Genomic DNA, 25,955 nt, shown 5'->3' with positions numbered 1-25,955 from the left:
AAAAAAAGAGTAGAAATGTAACACTATTTAGCAATCTTTCATAAATTGAACGATTTCATGCTGTAATTATATTAAAATTTATTTCTGTTTTCTGTATACTTTTTATTCCCTTTTAGATACGACCCGACATAGTTTTTAGTATTTTTTGGTGCCGACAGGATGGCTGAAGCGGTTAAAATAGCAAACTGTCACTTTAGAAGACCCGAGTTCGAATCTGCGTGGTCAAAAATTCCCAGGAATTTTTCGTTTCGGATATATCGGGACCATCTTTTACCATCCGGTATCCCCATTGCGTCCCTAGCCGAATCCGCGATGACTCGAAAAATGCCCACTTTACTGTCTACAGGGCGGAGAGTCAATAAATAAATAAATAAATAAATAAATAAAAGTAGAAAACACGTCAGCAAATTACGAAATTAATCATTCTTACGAAAACAACTACGTGTACAGTACATTATTTTTAAATACTAATCTCGTATTAATTTGTATTTTATTATTTATAAAGTATAAAATGTAGTTATTCATTTAATACAATACAGTTAAATTCATAGTGTTCAATAAGACTAACTTTTTTTAAATCGAGATTTAAAAAATAAATACAATAATAATTTAAAAAATGTTTTTCAGTTTATTGTATTTCGCATATAAATATAATAATAATAATATTATTATACTTATTATTATAAAAAAATAATAATATATATTTTTTAAATTTTGATTTCTGATTATTTTATATAGTATACGAAATTACGTAAACGCTAACGATTCTGCGCAGATCGACTGCAATCGGACCAATGAAAGTATACGACCGAGTTTGTCATGTGACCCAAATGTTTTGATAAAGATTTAGAAATGTACTCGTTGAGGGACGAAAATGCTGTCAAACGTTTTAAATTAAAACCCGAATTAACTGGAATTGCCATTAATAACTTGTTAAAGGTAAGATTTAACTAATCTTTCTCAATAAATATATTATTATTTAAACTGTATGTTTTGAAGATGTTGTTTACAACTGTAAATAAATGAATTGCAAGCGTTTAATTATTCTTGATGATTGCTTAACATGCACGTGAAAAAATTTCTTTTAAGAAAATTCAATTCGGCTTTCATTTGTCCTATTTAAGGCAAAATATATCCTAGTTTATTTAACAATTTATAAAAGTTTTATTAAATAGTTTAATGTTATGCTCTATGTTAATAAAAAAGAAGCAGTTTTTTTTTTCTGTTAGTAAAAATAACACCAAAATAACATTCATTTTTAAGGATAGGAATCACTTCAGATCCCCTTTTCTCTGGATGTGGGAAAAATTCTTCATAACCAATTGCATATTAAGATTAGATCATTTAAATTGCTGTCTTACGATAGTATGGCTGTTGTAAAGATATATATTTGTCTAAAATGAAAGAAAAATACTTAGATGAATGTTAACTTCCAGTTTTTGATAAATAATAATCATATCAGTTCCTGTTTTGAAGCAAAAAAAAAAAAAAAACAAAATAAGTATGGATATTCATGATTACTGGATATTTTAATTGTAAAATGTTTTTCACTATAGCTAAGCAGCTTTTGCACGTTTTAACGTAGAACATTTTAATTGTAAATTACGTTTTTTACACTCTTTTTTTTTTCCCTCATTGCCTGATTTGTTTTTAAAAAATAATCTTTATATGGAGAAGGGCAGAAACTGTACAGGTGATGCTTGATTTAAAACTTTTTGGGCTACTTGGATGACCACTGTTAGTGTAAAAGACCAGTTAGCACTTCACTGCTCCCACTGTCCACTGCTGGTGTGCTGATCTGTTTGATGTGGGGAACCACTTTCTATGACAGTTGATCATTCCTAGTGGTGGTGTCAGGGACATCAATGGCATGGTGTAAATTCATAAAATCCTGTACCCTTATTTGGCAGGGCTGGTACACAAATAGCCATTTTAGTGCAAGATAATCTTTGGCTACATACAGCTAGGGATTCCCAAGAACATCATACTTCCTTGGCCTGTGTAGTTTTCAGATTTGTTCTTTGTGGTATGACCAAATAAGATGCCAGCATTGACCAATTATGAGAATGAGAGATCTGGAGCAGAAATTACATTTGTGGCCAGATCTGTTGTAGAATAGCATACAGTGCTTTTATGTCTCTATTCCTGATTGTATTGGCAGGGGTATTAGACAAGAGACAGTCCTACAAGATACTAAAGATTTCTTTTAACTTATACTGTTATTCCATAAGAAATTGTCTCTGCTAAGATATTGTAATCACTTATAACTATAGTTCACCAGTGAAATTAAATAAGATTTTAACTTTCAAGATCAAGACAAAGAGCAAAACTTGTAATTAAAAGTCAAAATCAAGATTTTAACGTTCAAGACAAGTTACAAGATCTTGATACCTTACATCATTACCTTTATTTTTTAATCTGCAAGAATTTTAAAATCCTCAAAAAATTTTTACATAAAATATACTTAAAATATAATAATTTACAAAGCAAAAATATCTGTCAAAGAAGAAATGCTTTGAGAAAAAGTAAACACTGTTGACAAGAAGCAATGTCAGTCAAGATGGTGAGTACTGCTACAATAGACTTTCTATATGACCAAATCTACAAAAACTTTCTACAGCACTGATTGTGAAACTGAATAAATAGTGAAAATTAAGAATATTTGTAAATATCTTTATCTTTGTAAAAAATGTTTTGTTTTATTATGATTTGAGTTTAAATATTTGAGATAACTTTCATTTTAGGAAAACATTTCCATCAAAGAGCTCAATACTGATACTGTTACAAAATTATATAAAATGTCAAATGATTAAATAAAAAAAAAAAATGGACCAATACAAGACACTGGTGAGACCAAGACTTTATTACAACAGTTTTCAATATATTGTCCTGAGACAAGACTGTCTTAACATCACTAATGTTCATATTAATAAAGTTTCATTTGATTCCAAGTTATGTCATATCAAGAAGATACCACCATCATCTTTGTACATAACTTATCAGTGAGGGTACGTTTAGGCTTTTACATATACTGGCAAGTGAAAATAGACCTTGTTTCACTTTAATGTGATGTAGACCACTGTCATACAGTGAATACACTCAAACCTCTTTTTGTGCGGTCTATTTTTGTGCGATTTTTTATTTGTGTGATTTGTTTTGTGTGATTTTTTTGTGTGCGGTATATGAATTTCAATCAAATTGGTATACTGCACAAAAATAATTGCACAAAACACATTGCACGTATAAAAAATCGCACAAAAAAAGACCGCACAAAAACAGGTTTGAGTGTAACAATCCACCATATTAATGAGAGAAGCTTATAACAATACATGCCTTTAGTGATGTTATTGAGAATTGATATTTTTTTTGTTACTTTCTCCAGATTGAGGAATTTATTGTAGCATTACTGTTAACTATTATTACTTTTTACACATGCACTTTTTTATATTTGCATTGGTTAATAGTTTTAGAATTTATATTTTTTCATGAAACATACAGATTTACAAGAAAGAGGTATTTAAAACAGGTTTATTGAAAGAAAAAAATGAACAGAATCAGGAAGGTGAGATTTTGTTCATAAAAAAAAGCAACATCAGCTCCAAAAGTTGCTGTTAGTTGCTTTTTAAATTTAGTTTAACATACATACAAAATTTATATTGGTTTTTGATAAATATTTTTTTCTAGAACATGGATTATAAAAGATAGCTTGTTGTATGCTACTCAGAAGTTCTTGATTTAATGATAATGAATTTTGTCTGAATTTATACAAAGAACCAGATTTATCATTTGCCAAATACGGTGGCATGCCATCCATGGAAGCTGTGGAAGCACTGCTTTCCCTGTATTTCTAAAATATAAATACATATTGTATGATTATTTTCATATTTTAACATACTTTGAATTACTTACAGTTATAATAAAATATTAATTTTATTATGTATTTTATTACAAATGTCTATACATGTTAAAAACAATGATAAGATTCCTATTTTATATTTGAATATAAATTCATATATGCATATTCCCAATGAAAGCATTGTATTATTGAATACGGGATAGCTTTCATGGCAAAAATATTTGAATTGTGTAAAGCAGCCAGATTATATGCATTCGCACATGCGCTTTACAGCACACTGACCTCTCGTGGCTTAGCTCATGGATGCTACACACCAAAATATTGTATAATGCTTCCAATGATTCCATCTAGGGTTTCTCTAACGGGATCCCGGCTGTTTTTTAACCTGAGAAATTCTTCTCATCCTGGGAAATTGCAAATTTCTTAAAAGTTCATTTTTTTCTTTTTTTGTGTTAAGGTTGAGGAAATTTTGCAAATAGAAAGTATAATTAACACATAAACTGTCAGAATACATTTGTACTTATTAATTTTAAGCCTGTTTATCAGTTTTTTAAATTTTTGTTTATGACATCTCACAGATTGTCAATAATCAATATGTAACCTATTTGTTACAGGATTCTGAAAATTCTTTACTTGTAAGAACCTGTAATATCTGGAATAATTGTACTTATGTTGTTTTAAGTTTTAACCATGCCCAGTAGCTTCGATAACTGCATTATGCCAGGTTGTGCAAATTGGGCAAGGATACAAATGAGTATGAAGTATTGAAGTATGACATTTTTCTTCATAAACCTGATTATTAAAGCCAAATGAACTACCGAATTATAGGGCTGTAAGCTTGATGCCACTATTAAAGCAGTCGAGGTAGACGAATCAACAATACTAGGTGGCAAAAGAAATACTGTAACGCATCTCAAAAATGAACTAGAAATCTTCCAGGCTACAGGTAAAAAAAACACATAACATCCGTCTTCTCTTAAATGCATTAAAGATGATTCCACCCACATCAATTGAATTGAAAAGGGCATTCTCAATATCAGCACTTTTCTTTAGTAAAATAATAATCAGACTGAGTGATCAGAGTATTGACCATCTTTGCTTTTTACAATCTTAATACAAAATATTATTGTAAATTTTTATAATATGTTTTATTTAAAAAATGAAAATTACCTTCTAACTTAGAAGTTTGATCTAAGTTAATTTTTTTTTTAAATTTTCAACTCAATTCATAGGCATTTTTGTTGTAAGTAGTTTCCAACAAACTTTAATAAACTTTTTCTATTTGTGAAAATTTCTATGTAACTCAAAAGTCATTTTTTTATACATATTTTACAGAGCATTATTATTATTATTATTTTGGAGGTTGTAGATTGTATTAAGTTACTTATGATATAATTATTTTTCATTTTTTTGATTTTGAGATTTATTTTATATCTTATATAAAATAAATCTTAAAATGAATTATATCCTGGAAACAGTTCACTTTTTTCCTGGAATCCCAGGACAAGCAAAAGACTGGGAAATGAGAAACCCTAATTCCATCCATTAGCCACTGGTAGGGAGCTATTTGACTAAGTGCGTTGTTTTAAGATTTAAAAAGTAAAGAAGACTATGTTATTTTTATGTATGTTTCTTTACAAAGTTATATTTAATTATAATTATATTGACAGATTTTCAGACCTAAAAGTGATAAAAATTCTAAAGATTTTATGTTAATAATTTTAAATACAATGGGTGATCAGTTAACGAACATAATCCGTTCCAAGACTTTGTTCGCTATCCGAATTGTTCGTTAACCGATTATCAATTTACCATAGGTTTGTATGGGAATTTGATTAATTCATTCTGGAGACCCTAAAAAATAAAAAATATATACTTTCTTACTACGTTTATTTATATGTAATAATAAAAATACATATATACACAGTCTTGCATTTTTATTAGTCATGTTTTTTGTTTGTGGGGGTTAAAGAAGCTGTCTAATGTTGATTGCTTTCTCTCTTCTTCAGGATTTTCAGAAGTAATTAATAGCATTGTAATTGTAGAGATCTCCAAGCATATTAACCTCAATCTGCTTTGTAGCCCATTTTAAGAGCGTTGATCTGACATCTCCCACTTCTTCAAAAGATCTTTAATTAATAGCAGATATTGGCATTAATTCTCTTTTTCAGAATAAAATGTATCTTGCCGAGTTTCTTGGTGGTCTTCATTTAAGAGTTCTTGGCATTCTTCTGCTGTCAGATCCGTTTCAGGTTCCATTATGAGCTCTTCAATGTTCTTTATTTCTCAGATGTGATTTTTGTTACTCCTTTAGCTGCTTGAGTCTTCTTGATTATAAATATATTATAACCTTTCTTAGATAAGATTGAACTGCACCCTACTGTAGATTTGTTCAAGCCATACTGCCCAGCAACATCAGACATCTTCTGCCCACTCTCTACCTTTGCTATTATACTCTCACCTTTCGAAAATAAAAACCAACGCAAAACTTAATGAGTGCCCGCCCGACAGTCTTGCGAATACTATAAAAGAATTGTTTCTGTCAGAAAAATAAAAGGCTGGAATTACAAAGGAGTATTTCAAAGTTTGAGGTACTATCTGAACAGTATATACCAGGTTGAGCGTCGATGCTGACATCTCCCATGCTCCGAAAAGTTTTGAATTGTTGCCTGAAGACAAGGAAAATTCAATCAGTATTTGCTATTTCTGTTGCTTCTTTTTAGGTTTGTGCAGGGAAGTGTTCGTTATCCAATTTGTTCGTTAACTGATTACCCACTGTATTATGAAGAACAATTTCCTGAAGCAAGTTTTAATTCTTTAAATTAAGTAGATTTTATGGAGAATTTTTTGATTTATGTAAATTATGTGGTGAATTACAATATCTATATATATAGATTCATGTTCAGACTATATTGGTAAGTCACTCTTAGACAAAACATATTATAATTAATGACAATCTGAATAAAGATGTACTAAAAGAATTATATGATTTATTATCATAAATTTTTATGGTACCATCTACGAGTGCATCCGTTGGGTGCAGTTTTTCCATGAAGTGAATTTGCAGGAACACTCAGAGGAAAGATTGTCATCACTAGTGTTGCTTTCAATAGAAAAAGAGCTTTTAAATACTTTGGTGGAATTGACAACAAGCGATTTTTACGATAAAGTAATTAATGACTTTGCGGGAAAAATTGCTGAATAGAGTTGGTTTATAAAAAATAATAACAACAAGTTTTCATATCCTTGTTTCGTGTCAATTATCTATTTTAGAATTAAAATAAACAAACTTTTTGCCATTTGCAGTATTTGTTTAAAATAAATTTCTATGGAAACACAGCTTCCCTATCATCAAAAGTCAGAGCACACCACTGGACAAATCACATCATAAAATCTGAAAATCCATCTTGTGCATTCTACGAGGGCTGTTCGGAAAGTTTGCAGCCTCAAATAGAACAACAAACAAAATAACGTTAAAACTTTTTATTTTTCAATATAGTCTCCTTTATTAGCAATGCACTTATTCCAGCGATGTTCTAGCTTTTTATGCCATCACAATTGGTCGATTTGTCAAAGTGTGCAAAATACTCGTTCACTTCAGAGATGACTTTGTCATTTGAGTGGAATCTCTTTCCAGCCAAGAATTTTTTTAGGTTTGGAAAAAGGTGAAAGTCATTGGGGGCCAAATCAGGTGAGTACAGTGGATGTGGAACTAATTGGAAGCGAAGTTCGTTTATCTTTTGTTCAGTGATTTTGGCGGAATACGCAGGTGCATTATCCTGGTGGAACAGAACCTTTTTCTTCAAGTGTGGCCTCTTTTTCTTTAACTTCTTTCTTCAGTTTTTTCGAAAGTTCACAGTAATAGACGGCATTGATGGTCTTTCCTCTTTCTAGGTAGTAATAGAGATGATGCCTTTAGCATCCCAAAAGACTGAGGCCATCACTTTCTCTGCTGATGGAACTGTCTTTGCCTTCTTTGGTGGTGGCGAACTGTGGTGTTTCCATTGCTTCGACTGTTCTTTTGTTTCAGGAGTGTAGTAGTGGATCCACGTTTCGTCAGTAGTCACAAACCAATGCAAAAAATCCTGTGGGCTTTTCTGGTATAAGTTCAAACACTTCTTTGACATCAAAGTGCAAACACGTTTTTGCTTGGCAGTCAGCAGACACGGCACCCACCTTGCTGAGACCTTTGTCATACCCAAATTTTCGGTTAAGATGTAGTGCACTTGGTCGACAGAGATGCCTGTTGTCTCAGCTATCTCACGCGTTTTCAATCGGCGATCTGCTAACACCAAATCATGAACTTTGTCGATATTGTCTTCAGTGACAGCAGTTGATGGCCGTCTGCTGTGAGGGTCATCTTCCACACTCTCTCTGCCAGATTTAAAAAGGGCTGTCCATTTTTTCACAGTGGTGTATGAAGGAGCAGACTCTCCCAAAACTTCATCCATGTCAGCTTTGATTTGAGATGGGGTCAACCCTTTTCTTGTCGGGTATTTTATGACTGCCTGAGTCTCCGTCTTTTCCATTTTTGACAAAACACTTGCACACTGACTATCTGCTCAGCTGTCGTGGCAAAATTTTACGACAAATTAAGTAGAAATTGGTATTGTATCTTTAGCAAAGATGGCTGAATTATCCCTGCCAAAAATTAAATTGATCGCAGTGCCGCATATAGGCAAGGCCGCGAACTTTCCGAACAGCCCTCGAAAAAATGGAAATTACATCTACATCATGAATTAACACTGAGAATTTGAATATCAATTATTGTGCAAAAAAAAAAGGGGGGGAACTCAAATTTAAGTGTGTTAAAATGTTGAAAAAGATTTTATTTTCCGAGTTTTTAATTTTGTAATCAACAGTTGATTAGTTTGCTTTTTGTAAGGTGTTACATATTAAAATTGTTTGAGTAACATAAAAGTGTGTTGCTATTTTGATTGTTATTTTTTTAGATCTACATCCATTATGCTTTTAATTTGGTCATATTTTAAAGGTTTTTAATTGAAACATTTAAAATTAATGTAAAGTGAGGAGAATGTAATTTTATAACTAAATATATTTATTTAAATATGAGATATTATTGTTGACACTATAGTTTTTTAGGAAAAACTACAGTGTCAACAAAACAATCTTTCTAGCTTTCTTCCTCTCTGTCCTATTTGGACTGGTATTATAAATTCTTTCATTCTGCTCTTGCATTACGTTTTCACTTACATCATTAAAAACACTGCACTCATTCTTACTCTAGCATATTAAAATTTAATGGAAGCACAAATGTTTTCAGCCACTTTAAGAGTCCTTCGACAGGTGAGACAGCCTATTTTTACATCAAACCTTGTTTAACTTACAAAAAATAATTAAAAAACACCTATTTTTGTAGGTTTTTAAATATTTTTTGTAACTTTGTTTTGATGTAAAAAAAATGGCTTTCCCCTGATGAAAGTCCTTTAAAGTGGCTGAAAATGTTTGTGTGTCCATTAAATTTTAATCTGCTGGAGTATGAGTGATGTGCAGTGTTCTTAATCAACTGTTACAGATTTTGAGAGTGTTTATATGCTCCATTATGTCTTTTCTGATGATAATTTTTCCTTTGATATCCACTCACTATTGTCTTTGTGATCTTGTTTTATGAGTTCCACTTCAGGTCGTTCCACATGACTAAATTACCTCAACCTTGATTCTATTATATATTTCTTAATCATCATAGTCTAGAACAGTTAATCATCATAGTCTAGAACTGTTCTAGACTATGATCATTATTCATATTAGGTCCATTTTCAGGTTTTATCATTACTTCTTACAAATTTACGGCCATTTTTTTTACATCAAAACAAGTTACAAAGAATATTTAAAAACCTACGAAAATAGGTGTTTTTTAATTATTTTTTGTAATTCAATCATTTCTTACTAATTCAAAATATTAAAATTTTGTAATTTTGTTTCTACATGCTTCCTATTCTTTTATTTGAATTAATTTATGGAACTTTGTTCCATTATGTATTTTGTTAAAATTTTGGATATTTTGAATTAGTTCTGTACTGATTAATGTAAAAACTTGAATATGTTTTTAAAATGGCTGAAAGTATTAGTTATAAAGAAAATTTCAGCCGGTTAGTTTAATTGTATATAGTAATGCCAATTATCCAAGGTTCTGCATTATCCAAGACAAACCGGTAATTGAATACACTAATTTTTGTCTAATTCATAAATGCTCTACCATGAATGCACCAAGAATCTAAATACTGTAGTACTTTTAACCTTGATTGTACTGAGTGAGTGACTAATGCTGAGATGATTTTTTCCCGTACCCTGTGGGTGCTAAAAGGGCTTTATTTTTCATGCCCATTGCAGACCAAGTCAGATGGTCTATGATGTTGGCCAAGTCCAAAATGAGACAGCCTGGTTGTATGGGACAGATCACTCATGAAAACTGATGCTGAGATGACTGCAGGACATTGCATCAAAGAAGATCTGCTATAAAACAAACTCAAAGCCTTTTTAAAGAAAGTTTAAAACAACAACATATATTACAAAATATTGCTACAGCTATGCAGAATTGTTTAATGTAATATATATGCCCTGTGAAATATAGTTATATAGGTATCCCTTGCTTAATGCGGAATTTGATTAATGCACAAAGTTAATTGTGCCAATCCCTTTATATAAGTGGCAGAAGTTTTAATTACCAGCTACCTTTACTTAACATAGATACTGTATTTGATTAATGTAATTTTGATATATGCAGTAGCATTGAGGGATTAATTAACTGCATTAATCAAGGGATATCTGTAATAGCCATAATTTTATAGTTGTTTAGAAGGAAGTGAAAGACATTATACCATTAATAATCTTTCTCACTTGTGCTTTACTATTTTTTTAAAATGACTCCTTTTATCTCTGTTATCTTTTACAGTTTTTGTCCGTCATTTAATCATTATGATATACTTTCTGTTTTTAGTTTTACATCATCATTGATACTTTAACTCTTGTAATACCAAAATATTTAAATGCTATTGATTACCAAGCAAGGTACTGTACATAAGTTATGTACCCAAAATGTAATTATTTATATTTTTAAAACAAAGTTGGTAGTAATGAAAATAGAAGCATGGAATAGTAGCCGAATACAGGCTAGCATGGAAGATAAATATCTATTTTTGGATAACAGTAGAGGATGCTGCTTGATGATGATGTATTGTATAAGATGGCCTGTTTCTAAACTCTCATTTGGATTTTTTATCACCAATAATTATTGGTAATGAATAAGTGAGGGAAAATGAGTATTTCCGTAAATAAAAAAACATTGAAACATTATAAACATCACAATACCTCTTCTTGTTTAAATTAGTTGATATAGTCAGTGGCTAATTACTGAACAGGCTGACTAGGCTATGTCCTAGGGCAGGGTTTCTCAACCTTTTTGTATTGCAGGTGCATTCAGGATTGTAAAATCTAGTGGCGGGTGCAAATCGGAGTTCCAAAAAAAAAAAAAAAAAACAAAATTAAATGTCCTTTATTATAACATGCATTTTGTAACATATATTTACTATAACATATTATTTATTAACATATTAAAAGTCGAATTAGTGTGATCTTTGACACTTCATTTCATTTTGCTAATTTATCACAGTTGGGAGTGTAAGATGATAATCCCAATCATAAACAATTTTCAATGTTGGCATTAGTAAGTTGAGATCTGATTTTTGATTTTATAATATTCATGACGGAAAATAAAGATTCGCATAAATATGTGGAACCAAAACAATTTGATTTTGAAGGCTCCTTTTTTCAAAAGATTATACTTTTTATGATCAACTAAATTTCAAAAGTTTTCATCTGTATTGTGAGATTTTAATATGATGTCATTTTGAAAATCTAAAATCTTTTCTTCAATTATTGATGCTTCTTCTAAAGAAGTTCTGCTATAGATTTAGCAGTTTCAGTAATGTCTACTTGTGTAGTAAAAGGATTTACAAAAATTGTAGCCATCGGTTCAATAATGGTAAATTTCTGGAATTTACTTTCAAACTGTTCCAAAAGGTTTTTAAGATGAGAAATAAGTAATGGTTGGTCAAAATTATTTTCACCAGTCCTTTTTTCATCCTTGGAAAGTGTACAAGAGAATTTTTCAACAAGTTATTTATACAAAGCTGTATTTTGGCTTTGAATGCTTTTATAGAGCTAATCATTTCAGCTAATGTTAATTTTTTTCCTGGAGATCCAGGTTTCAACTGCTCAATTTTTCACATATGTTAGTTAAAAAAGCCAAAGCCATCAACCATTGTAGGTTATCTAAAGTTCAAACGTTTGACCTTTTGAAATAAGGAATTTTTGTATCTCTTCCAAAAGATCAAAAAATCAGTTAAGTGCTTTGCCTTTATTTAACCAAGATCAGCTTGGGAAGATTCATCCTCTTCTTCAAGGGCTTTAAACAATCTGTGTGATAAAGGATTTGTTTGAATTTGTTAATTATTTTAACAACAACATTCATAACATGTTCAAAGGATAATATTTTGGCACACAAATTCTTGATGTATGATGCAGTGATATATATAAAGTTCGGAAATGAATCCATTATTGTGGCCCACCATTGCTGGTGCACCATCAGTATTTATTGCTGATAACTTGTATAAAGGCATATTAATTTCCATTGTGTAATTTTTAAAGATATTATAAATATCTTCACCCCTTGTTTGCTCTTGCATTGATAGTAACTTTAATAGTTCTTTCACACTAAAAACACTGAATCCCATTCTAATCATTACTGCCAATTGCGCTGTATCTGATATATCCGTTGACTCAGCTAATTGTAATGAGAAATACTCATTCTTCCAAATCATATGTCAATTGACTATAAATCTGTTGAAATTGCCTAGATTCTTCTTTACTTGTATTGTTTGATAATGGCAAATCTTTTATTACTGAAATAATTTCTTACTTATTAGAAAATCCTTCAAATAATGAATCGGCTCCAATGAGAAATGCTTCCTTAAATATCAATAGTTCACTTTCTAAAAATGGTTTTTTTTTTTTTTTCGTTTTGTCAACAAATTTTAAAAGAAGCAATAGTGACATTTTTATTTTTATTTACATGGCTGGTAAAAAATACTTGCTGGGTAGATAATCCCGATTCTAGTTGATTAAATTTTCTTTTTCTTAACTCAGATTTAGACATATAACTTAACCTCATAAGAATTGTGATTGGTTTTGTAATGACTTTTGGCATGTTTTTTTTTCCGATTCCGATTGTTCCACATAAATTGTTTTCCGATTCCGATTGTTCCACACAATAAACAATATTTAATTTTTTTCATTATTTCAAAACTTGGCTGCAGGTGCATGTAAAAAGCTCCACAGGCACACGTGTGCCCGCAGGCATAAGGTTGGGAACCCCTGTCCTAGGGTGCACCAATTCTAAGCATGCACAATTTTTCATTAAATTTTTTTTTAACAGACCAAACCAAATAGTTTCTCAGTTCTGTTATTTGAGCCAAATTACTCTACACTTTAATTTCTCTGATATCTGTAAAAATTTGTTGCAACACATGAACTTGTAACATTTATTCCATGAACTTTTGGGATTTTTCTGTCCTTTCTTCTATCACAAAGGTAACAATAACCTGCTTAGCCTTTTTCCATAAGTTTGGATGTTGCTGTCATTATGTAGGAAGCTTTGGCTTATCAGCCCTCATTGCTTGATGAATGCATACTTGACCAGTTATCTTCTGACTACACTAAATATGGAGAGTGATCTTTCTTATGGCAAACAGAAACTGCTGATAAGCATCATACATTTCTTGGCTATTCAAGAAATGCAGTGACAAATGCAGATGCATTGATACCAGTGATATTGACAATGTTACTGAAAATATGCTTTGGCATCTATTTGTTTTGCAGCAAAGACTGTATTCCTGAAAAAACTATATTGGGTTTAAATCCTGTTCTGATTCAGTTGACTTGTCACAGAAAATACTAGAATGATACAAATATATCCTGCCCGATATTTTCTGTCAATTATTTTTACTAAAAATGTAAAGCACTTTTTTCAAATATAATTATTTACAAATGGAGATGAGTGAGTCAAAATTTCAGAGATAATAGTTGCAGAATTATTTTAATAAAATGTAAGTTGGAGTACAAATGTCACCCAACTTACATATATCATATAACAATAAACTACATATATATATAGTTTTTATTCAAGTTTCAATGTTGATTTTTGTATATTTACTTTACTTATCTCTTTTAGATATATTAAGAGAAAAAGAATTAATACTTTAGAGAACAAATTAAATATGTAACAAAGTAAATATGTAACAAAGTAAATATGTAACATAGAACTCTTTCTTTCATACTTGAGACAACTTCCAGTCTCCTCTTTAAGATTCTAGGATAACATCTATGTGACATCTGATGACAAGAAAAAAGAAAAATAGTTAAAGAAGGAGTGCACTTAATCCTCTTTGAAGATGTAGCAGATAACAACTCTAAACACAAGTAACAAAAATATATGGCTAAAAAAAACTACATTTTGAGTGTTAAAATTTAAAAAATTATATCTGAAGACATTCTGTTAAAAATTTTTTTAAATATTATAATCAAATCTATGTATTGATAGTCATGAATTTAGTTTTCTGTTTTTGGATTGAAAAATGACAAATTGCATGGTTATTTTTAAGAAAATTTCCAAATTATTTTATTAGTTTTAGTTCTATTTTAAGTTGCTTAAAATTATAAGGGTAATCTTTAATATATTTTTTTTATATAAAGATATATCTTCTGTCAATATTGCCAGTATTTGATACTGTTATGTATTGTTACAAATAGCACTAGTTATCTGGTTATATATATTGTATATATAACAGATAATTGTTGTAAAAATACATAATAGTATGACACATAGGCAGCTTTGACAGAGTACATAATTGACAAAATATCAATTATGAATTTGTTCAAAAAATTCCTAATAAATCAAAATTGAGACAAGTTCAAAAGAAAGTACAGGAGGGTCTAATGATGTATTCACTTGTTTATAATCGATCAGTGCCGCCGTAACTTATCCGTTACAATTCCCAGACACGCACCTGTTATCAAAGAGTTGACCGTTACGATTTGACCGTTACGAGATTGACGGTTGCGATTTGCGCTGATCGATTATAAACAAGTGAACACATCATTAGACCCTCCTGTACCATTTATTGCTTTCTGCTGTATACAATCTAAATCTGTGATTATCATGAGTCTAGACAAAAAAAAATTCTTAGTTTTGGGAATAAACATAGATCTTTTGTCTTGTTGTCTTCATGTTACAATAACATTATAGATCATAGGTAAAAATTTAAGAACTAGTTTGAAAATATGTTGTTTTATTTCTGAATTAATTCCCATGTACTGTACATATGGTTGATACTTAGAAAATAAAATTTGCTATATCATATTCTCTTTCTTGACATCTAATATTAAAATTTTTCTATTTATATAAATAAGTCTTTGCAAAAATGTCAGGTTTTAGAGAAATATGCAAATAATTAAAGTTGAAAAATTTTTTGATATAAAAGTATATTTAACATAAATTGTTTTTAAAAATATTTTATAAATATTGTTTTTAAAAAGTATTTACAAAAATACTGAATATTTTCAAGTTTCAGTAAAAAAAAAAAAAATTTTTGTATTAGAAGACATGTAATCATTTTACACTGATTTATCATTTATTAAAAGTATTAAGATTTTTATTAATAGTGTAAAAATAAAATTTGTCAGAAGAAAAATTTTATCATAAGTTTGAAATGATTTACTGTTTTTAAGAATGTTTTCAAATACCATTCTACTTCAAAATTAGTCTTACTTAGTAGACTAATTAGTATAATTATAAATGAATTGTTCAGACATATATACTGCATATATTCAAAATTTCTCATCCATTTAAAAAATTTTTAATATTTTTAAGCCTTTCTCATTATTTTTGTGTGCAAATGCATGAAATGCCAATCCTGCCACCAAAAGCAAAAAATTAAATTTCAAAACATCCTTTATTTTGAATTTTTCCAGAATGTAAAACTACAAGTGTGGTTTTTTTCAAGCTCCAATGGTCCATAAAACAAAGACAAGTGTAAATAACAAAATTTATTACCAAAAGTTAGGTACAAACATGGTTACTTTTCGACAATAATCACTGTGAAGATTGAGGAATTTGTCAATCTGTGGATGAGCTTTTCCATCTCCTTGTCATAGAATGTTGTCGCCAGTAAACTGAGATGGCCTTAACAACATTGTTTTGAAGATTGTCATTAATCTCAAACCTCTGCCCTGCTAGCCACGTTTTCAGTTCAGGAAAGAGATGGAAGTCTTCACACATTAAAAATTCTAAGCTGGTTGGAAATTTGAAAGGTGGAAGTCTTCACTACCTTTAAACAGCCAGTGTATAGCCCCGATTTAGCACCGAGCAAATTCCACCTCTATCCCAAACAGAAAAAGTGGCTAGGAGGGCAGAGGTTCAAGACTAATGATGATCTTCGAAACAATGTTAGGGCCCATCTCAAGTCATTGACGGCAACAAGGGGATGGAAAAGCTCATCCACAGATATGACAAATTCTTCAATCTTCATAGTGATTATGTCAAAGTAACCATGTTTGTACCTAACTTTTGGTAATAAATTCACTTTATTTACACTTGTTTTTTTTTTATGGACCATTGGAGATCGAAAAAAATACAGCCTATGTATATAGTATAATCAATCAAATAAGCATTTTTACTCTGTCAGAACAATAATTATAGCAGTAAGTCTAAAAGAAGCATGCATAGCAACATCTCTCTCTGTAATAAATATATGATATCAAATAATAAAATCTAATGCCAATAGCTGCTATAACAAAAATTACTCAAAAGATTCTTTCATGTCTTTATGATGTCTTACAATATGAGAGAATTTTTATATTGTTTGAAATAATTCAGATCTACATATAAACATCCTTACAAACCTGATGTAATGCAATAACACACCAACAACTGCTGTAAATCATCAGGCTATAATTTGGAATAACTAATTCTAAATTACTTCAAATTATAGCCTGATGATTTATGGCAGTTGTTGGTGTGTTATTGCATTACATCAGGTTTGTAGGGATGTTTATATGTATATCTATGCCTTGCCAGATATGCGATGGCCAACTGAGTGCCTTGTGTGGATGTTTACTGGATGAGTTACTGGATGTGTCCCCAGTCGACACTGTAATAACCGACGATGATTATAGCTTAATGTTAAATATACTGGAAGAGGAGATTGGACTGGAGGTCTGGGTAGCATAACTGGCAACACATCTGCACAGTAAGTGGAAGTTGTGGGTTCAAGTCCCACTTCGGGCCAATTCTTTTCTTCCAGTTTAATCTAAATTATTTAATTAAATATTTAATTATTAATTTTAATTTGAGATGGTGCCTAACGCCTTTTTCTAGTGCCAAATTCATTTGTAATTTAGAATAATTCCATATTATAGCCTGATGATTTATGCCAGTTGTTGGTGTGTTATAATTCAGATAATCTATCTTGTATCAGAAAAAGTCTGGTACAAAATAACGAGATACCAAAAACATCTTATTGACTTTCATCAATGAGTTTAATACATTAAAAATGTTTTTGACCCATACATAGTTTTTCTCAGTTAGAACCTACAGAAATTGAATAAACCAACAGATTGAATACAAAACTAATCTGTTTGTACCTATGAATAGGTCAAAAACATTTCTAATGTATTAAACTCATTGATGGAAGTCAATAAGATGTTTTTCAGTATCTTGTTGTCTCACATCCAGTTGGTTCTAAGAATCTTTTAATTGATATAAGATAGAATTTTCATTAGTGGATCCAAAATAATGATAAACTAATTAAATTGATAACAAATAAAAACACAGTTTGCTATTATTTTTATAGTAAAAAAACTGAATCATGGACTAGTGAAGCAACATTTATATTTAATAAGTTATATTTTAAAATTAATCAGTCATTCTTTCCTACTGATTTATAACAGCTCTGAAAAAAGCAGTTTGAAATGTCTCTCCAGTTTTGCAAATCTTTGGTGTCTTGAGACCAGAATAACTTAATTGAGATAGCTGTTTTGCAAATTTATGAAGATATCTTAGTCATTTGCCCTAAAGTTTACTATCTAATATTCTTTGCACCAAGTATTTTGGCACAGAGTATAGTCTATTTAAGTGTATTCTATTTCTTTATATTGTTTACAAGATTTTTTTTCTGTCTGCATGTTAAGTACATTCTTCTCATCTTTATACATACATAATTATTTAAATTTTTAATATTGGTTTTTAATTTTAAAGCTACCAGCTTCTTTACATAAAAGCAATTGGTATGGTTTGGATGGGATTGATATAGAAAAATTATTATACCATGTAAGGCTACTAGAAGAGTTTTCTGTTCAATGGATTCCAAATGTAAATTCATGTTTGGAAACATTTTGGGTAAGAATTTAATAAATATTGAATATAACTTTAATTCAAAATAGAAATTATTACTTAATGAAATTTTATTTTTATAGTGGTTAAAACAAAAATTAGCCAAATCAGAAAGATTGATTAATTTATTAGAAGCTGAAGACAATGATGATGATGGATCAGAAGTTCAATCACCATCTAAATGGGCTAAAATGTTTTCTTTATTTGGTGGAGTAAAAGTAAGAATTTTTATTTTAAAAATTTTATTAAATTTATAAAATATACCAATAAAAATTCAAAAGAAGTGTAAAAATAAAATAAAGGTGCATATTTTTTATTTTATAAATTTAATTTTTGAATTGATGTGATAAAATTTTTGATTTTGAAATATAGAATACAGTTATTGATTATACATTGGTTAGCATTATTACAATTATAACAATTCTAATAATGCCAATAACCAATTATTTACACTTCCTGAAAATGAATAAATTATCTTTATCTCTGTCTTCTTTTTATTTTTATTTTTTCACAAGCTTATTTCTAAATTAATCTGTGATTATTTAACTCTTCTAAGAATTAATTATATAGCAAATGAGAAAATGTTATATTTATTTATTTTAGTACAAGGTACAAAATACCCTTTGTACGGGGAACAAAAAAGAAAAATACCGAACAAACATTGTCACATAACAAACAAATAAAGTAAATATAATACAGTAAAAAGGTAATCTCTATACAAAATCAAAATCCATATATGCAAAAACCAATACATAATACAACAATAATCATAACATATATGCAACTTCCTGTGCATAATACAACTACAGAGAAAATGTTGTAGTTCCAATGATATCAAAATAATAAATCATGACCCCATTTCTCTATAATCAGACTTAAATTTATTGTTTGATTTATTTCAAAAGACCAACTTAAAAGTTAATGCTCATAAAAACCATCACTATATGCTTTACTAACATAAAGCACATAGTTAACTAGGAATTGTTCCTTCCTTCCTTTGATATTTGTGCTGATCACTTTAAATATGTCAATTCTGTGAACAATTTGGTGTTATTTTTAATAGTAAACCTTCATTTAAAAATTACATGGACAGACTAGTTAAATCCTTGCCATTCGACATGGAATTTTATGGAGATTTTGCTATTCCATATCGTTTAAAATTGTTTTACATTTCTTTTTCTTTAATTTTCAATCCCTTCTCAATTATTGTTTAACAATCTGATCTATGACTGTCCCCTCTCTTTTGGATAAAATTGTGAAAGAACTTAATAAAATATACCTGACCTTAAATAAATTTTATAATTTACTTTTAACCAGTCACCCAAACATTGCTAAGTCCATATTAGGACTTATTTTATGATTATATAAAATATTTTGATCAATTATTACACCATAGATACAACAACAGTTTCATGTCATCTGATTGGCTTACCTTAAGAGTTCCCTTGCATAATACTTACACTATTTCAAATATTTTTACACTGTTTTTTTAATTCTCTTTCTAAACAATCATTTTTTTACCACAGTTTGCAAAATATTGTTAATTCTAAACATTTACTTCACATTGACTACTACTTCTTCAAATAGTAGGGTAGCTTTACACAGGATAGCCAGGTCTGTTAGCCGCATTAAACTTGTGCACCTCGTACATAACATTTTCTTAAGCACTTAAATAACATTATCAGAGTAGATTTTTAATGGGGCCTGGGTCATGTACAGGTCTTTGGAAATGAGGTTGCTGATCATCTTGCCAAATCAGCTGCTAAGTCTACAGTCACTAGCACTTTCAGTTATATTCCTAGTTCTTACATTGACATGCATGTCAAAAAACAAATTACCATTTTCTGGCAAGACAGTCAGGACCACGACACTACCAGTAGGCTTACCTACACTTTTATCCTCATGGTTGACACAATTGCGAGTCTTCTATACTTTTTCTTTAGCTTTAATCCCACTTAGCTTTTTACAGGCTGCGGTAACTTCAAGAAATATCTGCATAGGTTTAACCTTGGAGACAGCCCGCACTGCAAATGCAGGCTGCATGAGGATCAAATGTCTATCCATTAAATTTTCCATTGCAATAGGTACACAAACATTAGGAATAGCTTAATGAGAGGGGCAGTTTTGGAGGGTTACAACTGGCCTTGTACACCACTGCAACTCATCCAAACGTGTACAATGTACCATCACTTACTTTCATTCATATCCCACAGCAAAACCCTTGTGGTCTCTCTCCCTGATGGCACACAACACACAGGCTTCCTTGTTTGCATTGTGTAATTCAAGTTAAGGTTAATTGTACAGCTAGTTCTTTTGTGGTGTGTCTCATTTCTTTGTAGTTGTCAGGTACTGTTTTGTTTATTGTCCATTGCCGTTTATGTTGTCTTCTTATTTATTATAAAAAATATAAAAATTAAAAAAAAATTGTTGTTTTGCTCATAAGTCTGTTATTGCATGCTCTAGTCCAGTGATTTTCAACCAATGTACCATGGCGCACTGGTGTGCCAAGAGAGGTGCGTAGGTGTGCCAAGAAAATTTTCAAAGGTTATTAAACAAATTATTTTTGAAAGAAGCCCAAAGAACAATAAGTGTACATGTCAAAATTAAAATCTCTCTAAATTGATTATATGAGTTTTTTATTGTTATAATAAATGAATGTATACATAATGTAGTAGAAAATATATTTATTCATAAGCAAAATTGTGTGCGCATAACACTGGGTTATTTCATTTAAACTGAAATTTTCTTTAAATCAAAAACATATTTATAATTGCCCATATTTAGTTCAAATTATTTTAACTTAGAAACAGCAGGATATTGGGCAGGTTTATAAAGGTAATTACCATGTCACTTTTAAATGCAAATTAAGACAATGTTAATTATTTTTCTTATGTAAATGAAAATTATTAATTTAAATAACTATTGTTGTAACCTGCTGCTATTTTAAGGAAGAACAATACTGTTTTATTTAATTCACAAAAATATAGACACAAAAAATTAGGTTAAGTGGCAAGTAATGTGATGATAGAATGTTTACAAACGCGACTTTAAATCACGTGATTTAATCCGAGGAAATTTTTGCCATGGAAATTTAATTATCGGTTCAAGTATGTTGTGAGATAAAATAGGTTGAAAAACACTGCTCTAGTCTGTCTGAGTTGTTGTCCTTGTCAGTATTCTTGTTTAGTAATAAGTTAACTAAGTTAGCTATAACTTAAAACTAGTTATACTATCTTAAATATAATTTGCTACTAAGTTAATCTTAAGTTAGTTATCAGCATATTTGCTGTTTTTCCTAGTTGTTTCAGTTAGGTTATTCTGCTTCTTATAAGGCTTGATAGCTTAGTTTTTTTGTTATTTCAGTATTAGTTTGAAGCATTTACTTTAGTTTTAAGCATTAAACTTTACTCTGTCTAGCTTATATGTAGCTGTACTACTTATTGGTGTATGCTACAACTCTGGTTTTCTTTTAGACCCACGGCCTTGCAATCTAAAAACTACATTCCAACATTAATTGTAGATGTAGTAGTAACTTTACATACACTACTCAGAGGGATCTATTCTTTCTTCTCTTTCTGTCTCCTCACCCTCCTTTTCTTCCCCTCTTTTCCTCTTCTTCTTCTGCTGGCTTTGTGTATGGCTGTTGTCTTTCATTAAATAAATAATATTCTTATTTCAAAAATGGTTGTAAATGGTTATTGTACAATTCTTAATTTTTTTCTTCTTTAGCTCTTTTTTTACTTGTTGTATTTTAGTTTTTAGTTGGTTGTATTATTCTTGTTATATTTTATGTATTTATTAGGGGATTTAGAAGGGGAGGAAATCTAATGTCAAGTCTTTTCCTATTGTAATTAAAAATAAAAATTTATCTTCTCTTTATTGATGTTATTCTTAAGAGTCTGCAAGTAAAGTGGGTAGGCATTGTACATATATAGCAGTTTTGCAGGGTATATAAAAATATTTACACTATTTGACCTAGATAACAAATATTTACTTTACTGAAATAATTATCTAATTTTCATTCAGACAGTAGAAAGAAACTTGAATATAAGAGGATGAGTCAGAAAAGACTGAGGATGAATTTATTACTCACAAAATATGGCAGGGTCCAGGTTGATAGTTTTTCAAAGTAGTCCCCACTGAGTTGTATGCACTTGGCCTAATGTGTCTGCCAGTCTTGGAAGACATTCTGGAATAAATCTTCTGACATCTTCTTCAGAACCATCATTGATACATTAATGAGCTGAAACATTGGCTCTGCAACTCTAGTTTCAGATGAGGAAACAAAACAAAAGGTCGTATGGAGCAAGGTCTGGGCTGTATAGAGGGTATGGAACACATTTGATGTTTGATGGTTTAATACACATTACCCATGGCCATGGTTAACAAACTGAGGGAATTTATGGACGAGAATTATCACAAACTGACAAGGAATTATAAGCCAGGAAACCTTGGGTGTTTTGTTCTGATTTGGTGTTATCCTTTTTAAGCTTCTAACTTCTAAATTACAACTCCAGTTTCCTATTAAAGTCTGAGTGTCACTCAAACTAACAGTCTTTTCATTCAAATTTGCGATAAGCTGACTCTCTTACCAAATCCCTTTTCAATAAACAACGCACCCTATGACTCGGTGACCAGTGTGTGGCAAAAAAACAAGAAAGGAAGTTCACCACTAACATTTTCAAACTCCCCTGAGTTTGAAAATGTTACTAGAAGGAATTCTGATGGAACATAAAACATTTGGAATAAAAATATTCCATTAGAATTTCTTCTAATACTTGAAGAACTCAGGGAGTTCAAAAACATTATTGGTGAACTTTTCCTTTTGTTTTTTCATCACACACCAGTCATCGGTTCATAGGGTACGTTGTTTACTACACCCCGGTGTTGTGTGTTGTTGTTTTACCTTTTCAATAAATTTGTAAATTCCACTATTATAAGAAATTTGGGAACAATGCAAAACTTCCAAAATAATTTTCTATTCTTGCCAACTTGGAAAATGACACATGATCACAAGAATAATGAATCAGTGTTGGGAATATGAATCTGCCACTTAAAAGGAGAAATAAAGAGTGTGTCTAGCTGGTCCTAGGTTTAACTCCAAATCACTCATTAATAACAAATAAAATATAATATAATATAAGTGTTTCCAGAATTTGTTTCATTTTAAGTTGAAAACAAATTCTCACTAATAAACAATTATAGATAAAAAATAATTAAAAGTTGTTTGTCCTTAATGTTTTACTTTTTTGTTTCTATGTTGTCTACTTGGATCTTATAGATGGGACTTAGTTTGTTTAGAAACTACACCAGTATAATAAGTCCTATTTATAAACAAGATCCAAGTAGACAGTATAGAAACAAAAACTTAAACAACTCTATTAGAAGATGCTGAAAAAGCTTTCACTTGAAATTTATCAGTATGAGCAGTGAACTGGCGTGCTCCAAATTTCTGGAGAAATGAAATAGATAACTGCATAAAAAAATTTTAGTTCAAGCAACTTTTACTTTATCATATGTGAATATGTAAAAATTTTAAAACTTTTTTAAGATATTTAACTTCACATATTTAAAATTAAAAAAATTTTTTATTAAAATTGTTATTGTTCAAACCATATATTAAAACTAATGTTTTTCTGTAGGCTCTCTTGAGATTTTTAATGTCTCATACACTTCTTCCTCCATATGTTGCTGCTAAACAAGGTATGTATTTCATATAAATATCTATTAATGTAATGAATGAATCAGTTGTAAAGCTATTTTCTTATTAAGGTGATAAAATTTTATGTCTAAATATTTTAAATTTTACAATTGATAATTAACAAAATTTTATCAGGTACATAGCTTGTGCAGCAAAAGAGTAAACACAAATTAGCCTGAGCTGGAAGAATTGTCAGATGAAAGGAAAGGAAAGAGATATGTGGCTACCCTTCGGGAGTTGAGACAGGGATCAGATCTCTTTCATATGTCTCCTTCCATCTCTTTCATTGACATAGATCCTTCCATGCTCGGGCTGATTCATGTTTACTCTTTCACTATGCAGACTCCAGTAAGATAGGAAAAAATTTTTCTTAATGAAGACACAATTCGTTGTTTGTATATGAGAATTGCAATAAAGGAACTGTGCTAATTAGACAGTCAACAACTGTATCATATAAAAAATTGCTTTAACTATATTTTTCAGACTCCAGTTTTAATACAACTCTTTATTAATTACACTGAAATTACGAGGTACTCAAAACAACTTTTGACACAGGTTTTAGTATACAATGCACATTCTTACACTAAATCATTCAAAATAAGCTCTTACTGTACCTACACACTTCTCTTGGTATCCCTATCACTTGTCAAAGCAGTCCTGGAAGCTAATTTTTGTGATGTTTTTACAAGCTCTTGTTACTATGCTATCTTCATCTTTTGCTGATTGGAATCTGAAACCTTCACCTACTTTCATTTTAGGAACATAAAATATATTATTAAATTAACTAATTCAATATCATATTATATGATCCCATAATTTATAAATTACAACTTAAGCAATTTTTCATCATATCATTAACAAAACTCTGGTTATAAAATTTATTTTTAATTATAAAGTACTCAATTTTCAGTTTTGTTTTTCACTTCAGTTATAATTTATATTTGTTAAAATTGTAAATTATTTAGAGTTCTTTTGAATTTGGTATAGTAGATTGCCAATGCTGCAGTATTTTTTAATTAATAATCTATGGTAACTTTAAGTTTAAAAAATATATATATATATATATATTTTTTTAATAATAGATTATAGAATTATAACTTAAAAAAAATGTTTTTATTCAATTTGTTTTTGTTTTAGTAAATAAAACAAAAACAAATTTTGTAATTTAGTATATTTTTAAAATATTTTTCTTAATTGTTGTATTTATATATGCATTGTTAATATTCTACTGTTTATTAACATAAAATTTGTGACATCACATTGAATTTTTTTTTGAATAAATATTTATAACAAGCTAAAAACCCTGTTTTAGAGATTATAGAAATTATATCTATAGTATATGGTCAAAAAGCTTAAGTAATTGATTTTAATGGTATATGCATAGATTGATAATATAATAAGACAGACAATTCAAGATCTTATTCAATCAGTAATGTTGTCATATTTATATGTTAAATTATATTTACATAAATAAAAGATTTCAAAAATATTTTTAGTACTATATGCACTTTATTAGTTATTAGTTTTTGACTTAATACATTCATTACAATTGTTTATATTAAACTGTATTGCTATAATTAAAAATGTGTTATGTCAGAGCTAGATAGATACAGGAAACTTTTGTGATTATTAGTATATTTGTAAGTGGTAACAACAAATAAATTTGTATAGTATTCCTATTGGGAATTTTATATGAACTGTTATCCCTTAATAGAAAATCAATTTAGTAAACAGCATTGAAAATGTTGTAATGATACATGATACTGAATTTTATATTAAAATACAGTTAACCCTTGATATATACAGAAAATTGGTTTTGCAAATACTGTATACAACATATATCAAAACAACAGATATTGAAGTTAACAATCAATGGGAAATTTAATTCATCTGAAATCAGTTTTTGCATGTTTATTTGCTTGGGTAAAGTC

General features: G+C 29.7%; 1 protein-coding gene across 3 annotated transcripts in view; it reads left to right on the top strand.

The window, feature by feature from the left end:
• The first annotated feature begins 801 nt into the window (after positions 1 to 801).
• The window catches only part of LOC136988213 (short transient receptor potential channel 4-associated protein-like), an 87,934-nt gene continuing 62,780 nt past the window's right edge, over positions 802 to 25,955 (top strand). For all 3 annotated transcript variants that reach the window (XM_067286056.1, XM_067286057.1, XM_067286058.1), the window contains exons 1-4: positions 802 to 939; positions 18,189 to 18,329; positions 18,407 to 18,541; positions 23,966 to 24,026. In XM_067286056.1, coding sequence (XP_067142157.1) covers positions 853 to 939; positions 18,189 to 18,329; positions 18,407 to 18,541; positions 23,966 to 24,026 — 424 coding nt within the window. In that variant the 5' untranslated portion in view covers positions 802 to 852. The remainder of the gene's footprint in view (positions 940 to 18,188; positions 18,330 to 18,406; positions 18,542 to 23,965; positions 24,027 to 25,955) is intronic.

This window comes from Centruroides vittatus, unplaced genomic scaffold, assembly GCF_030686945.1.
Source record: "Centruroides vittatus isolate TY-2023 unplaced genomic scaffold, ASM3068694v2 scaffold_324, whole genome shotgun sequence".
Classification (NCBI taxonomy): domain Eukaryota; kingdom Metazoa; phylum Arthropoda; class Arachnida; order Scorpiones; family Buthidae; genus Centruroides; species Centruroides vittatus.
This window is presented reverse-complemented; position numbering and strand designations above follow the sequence as displayed.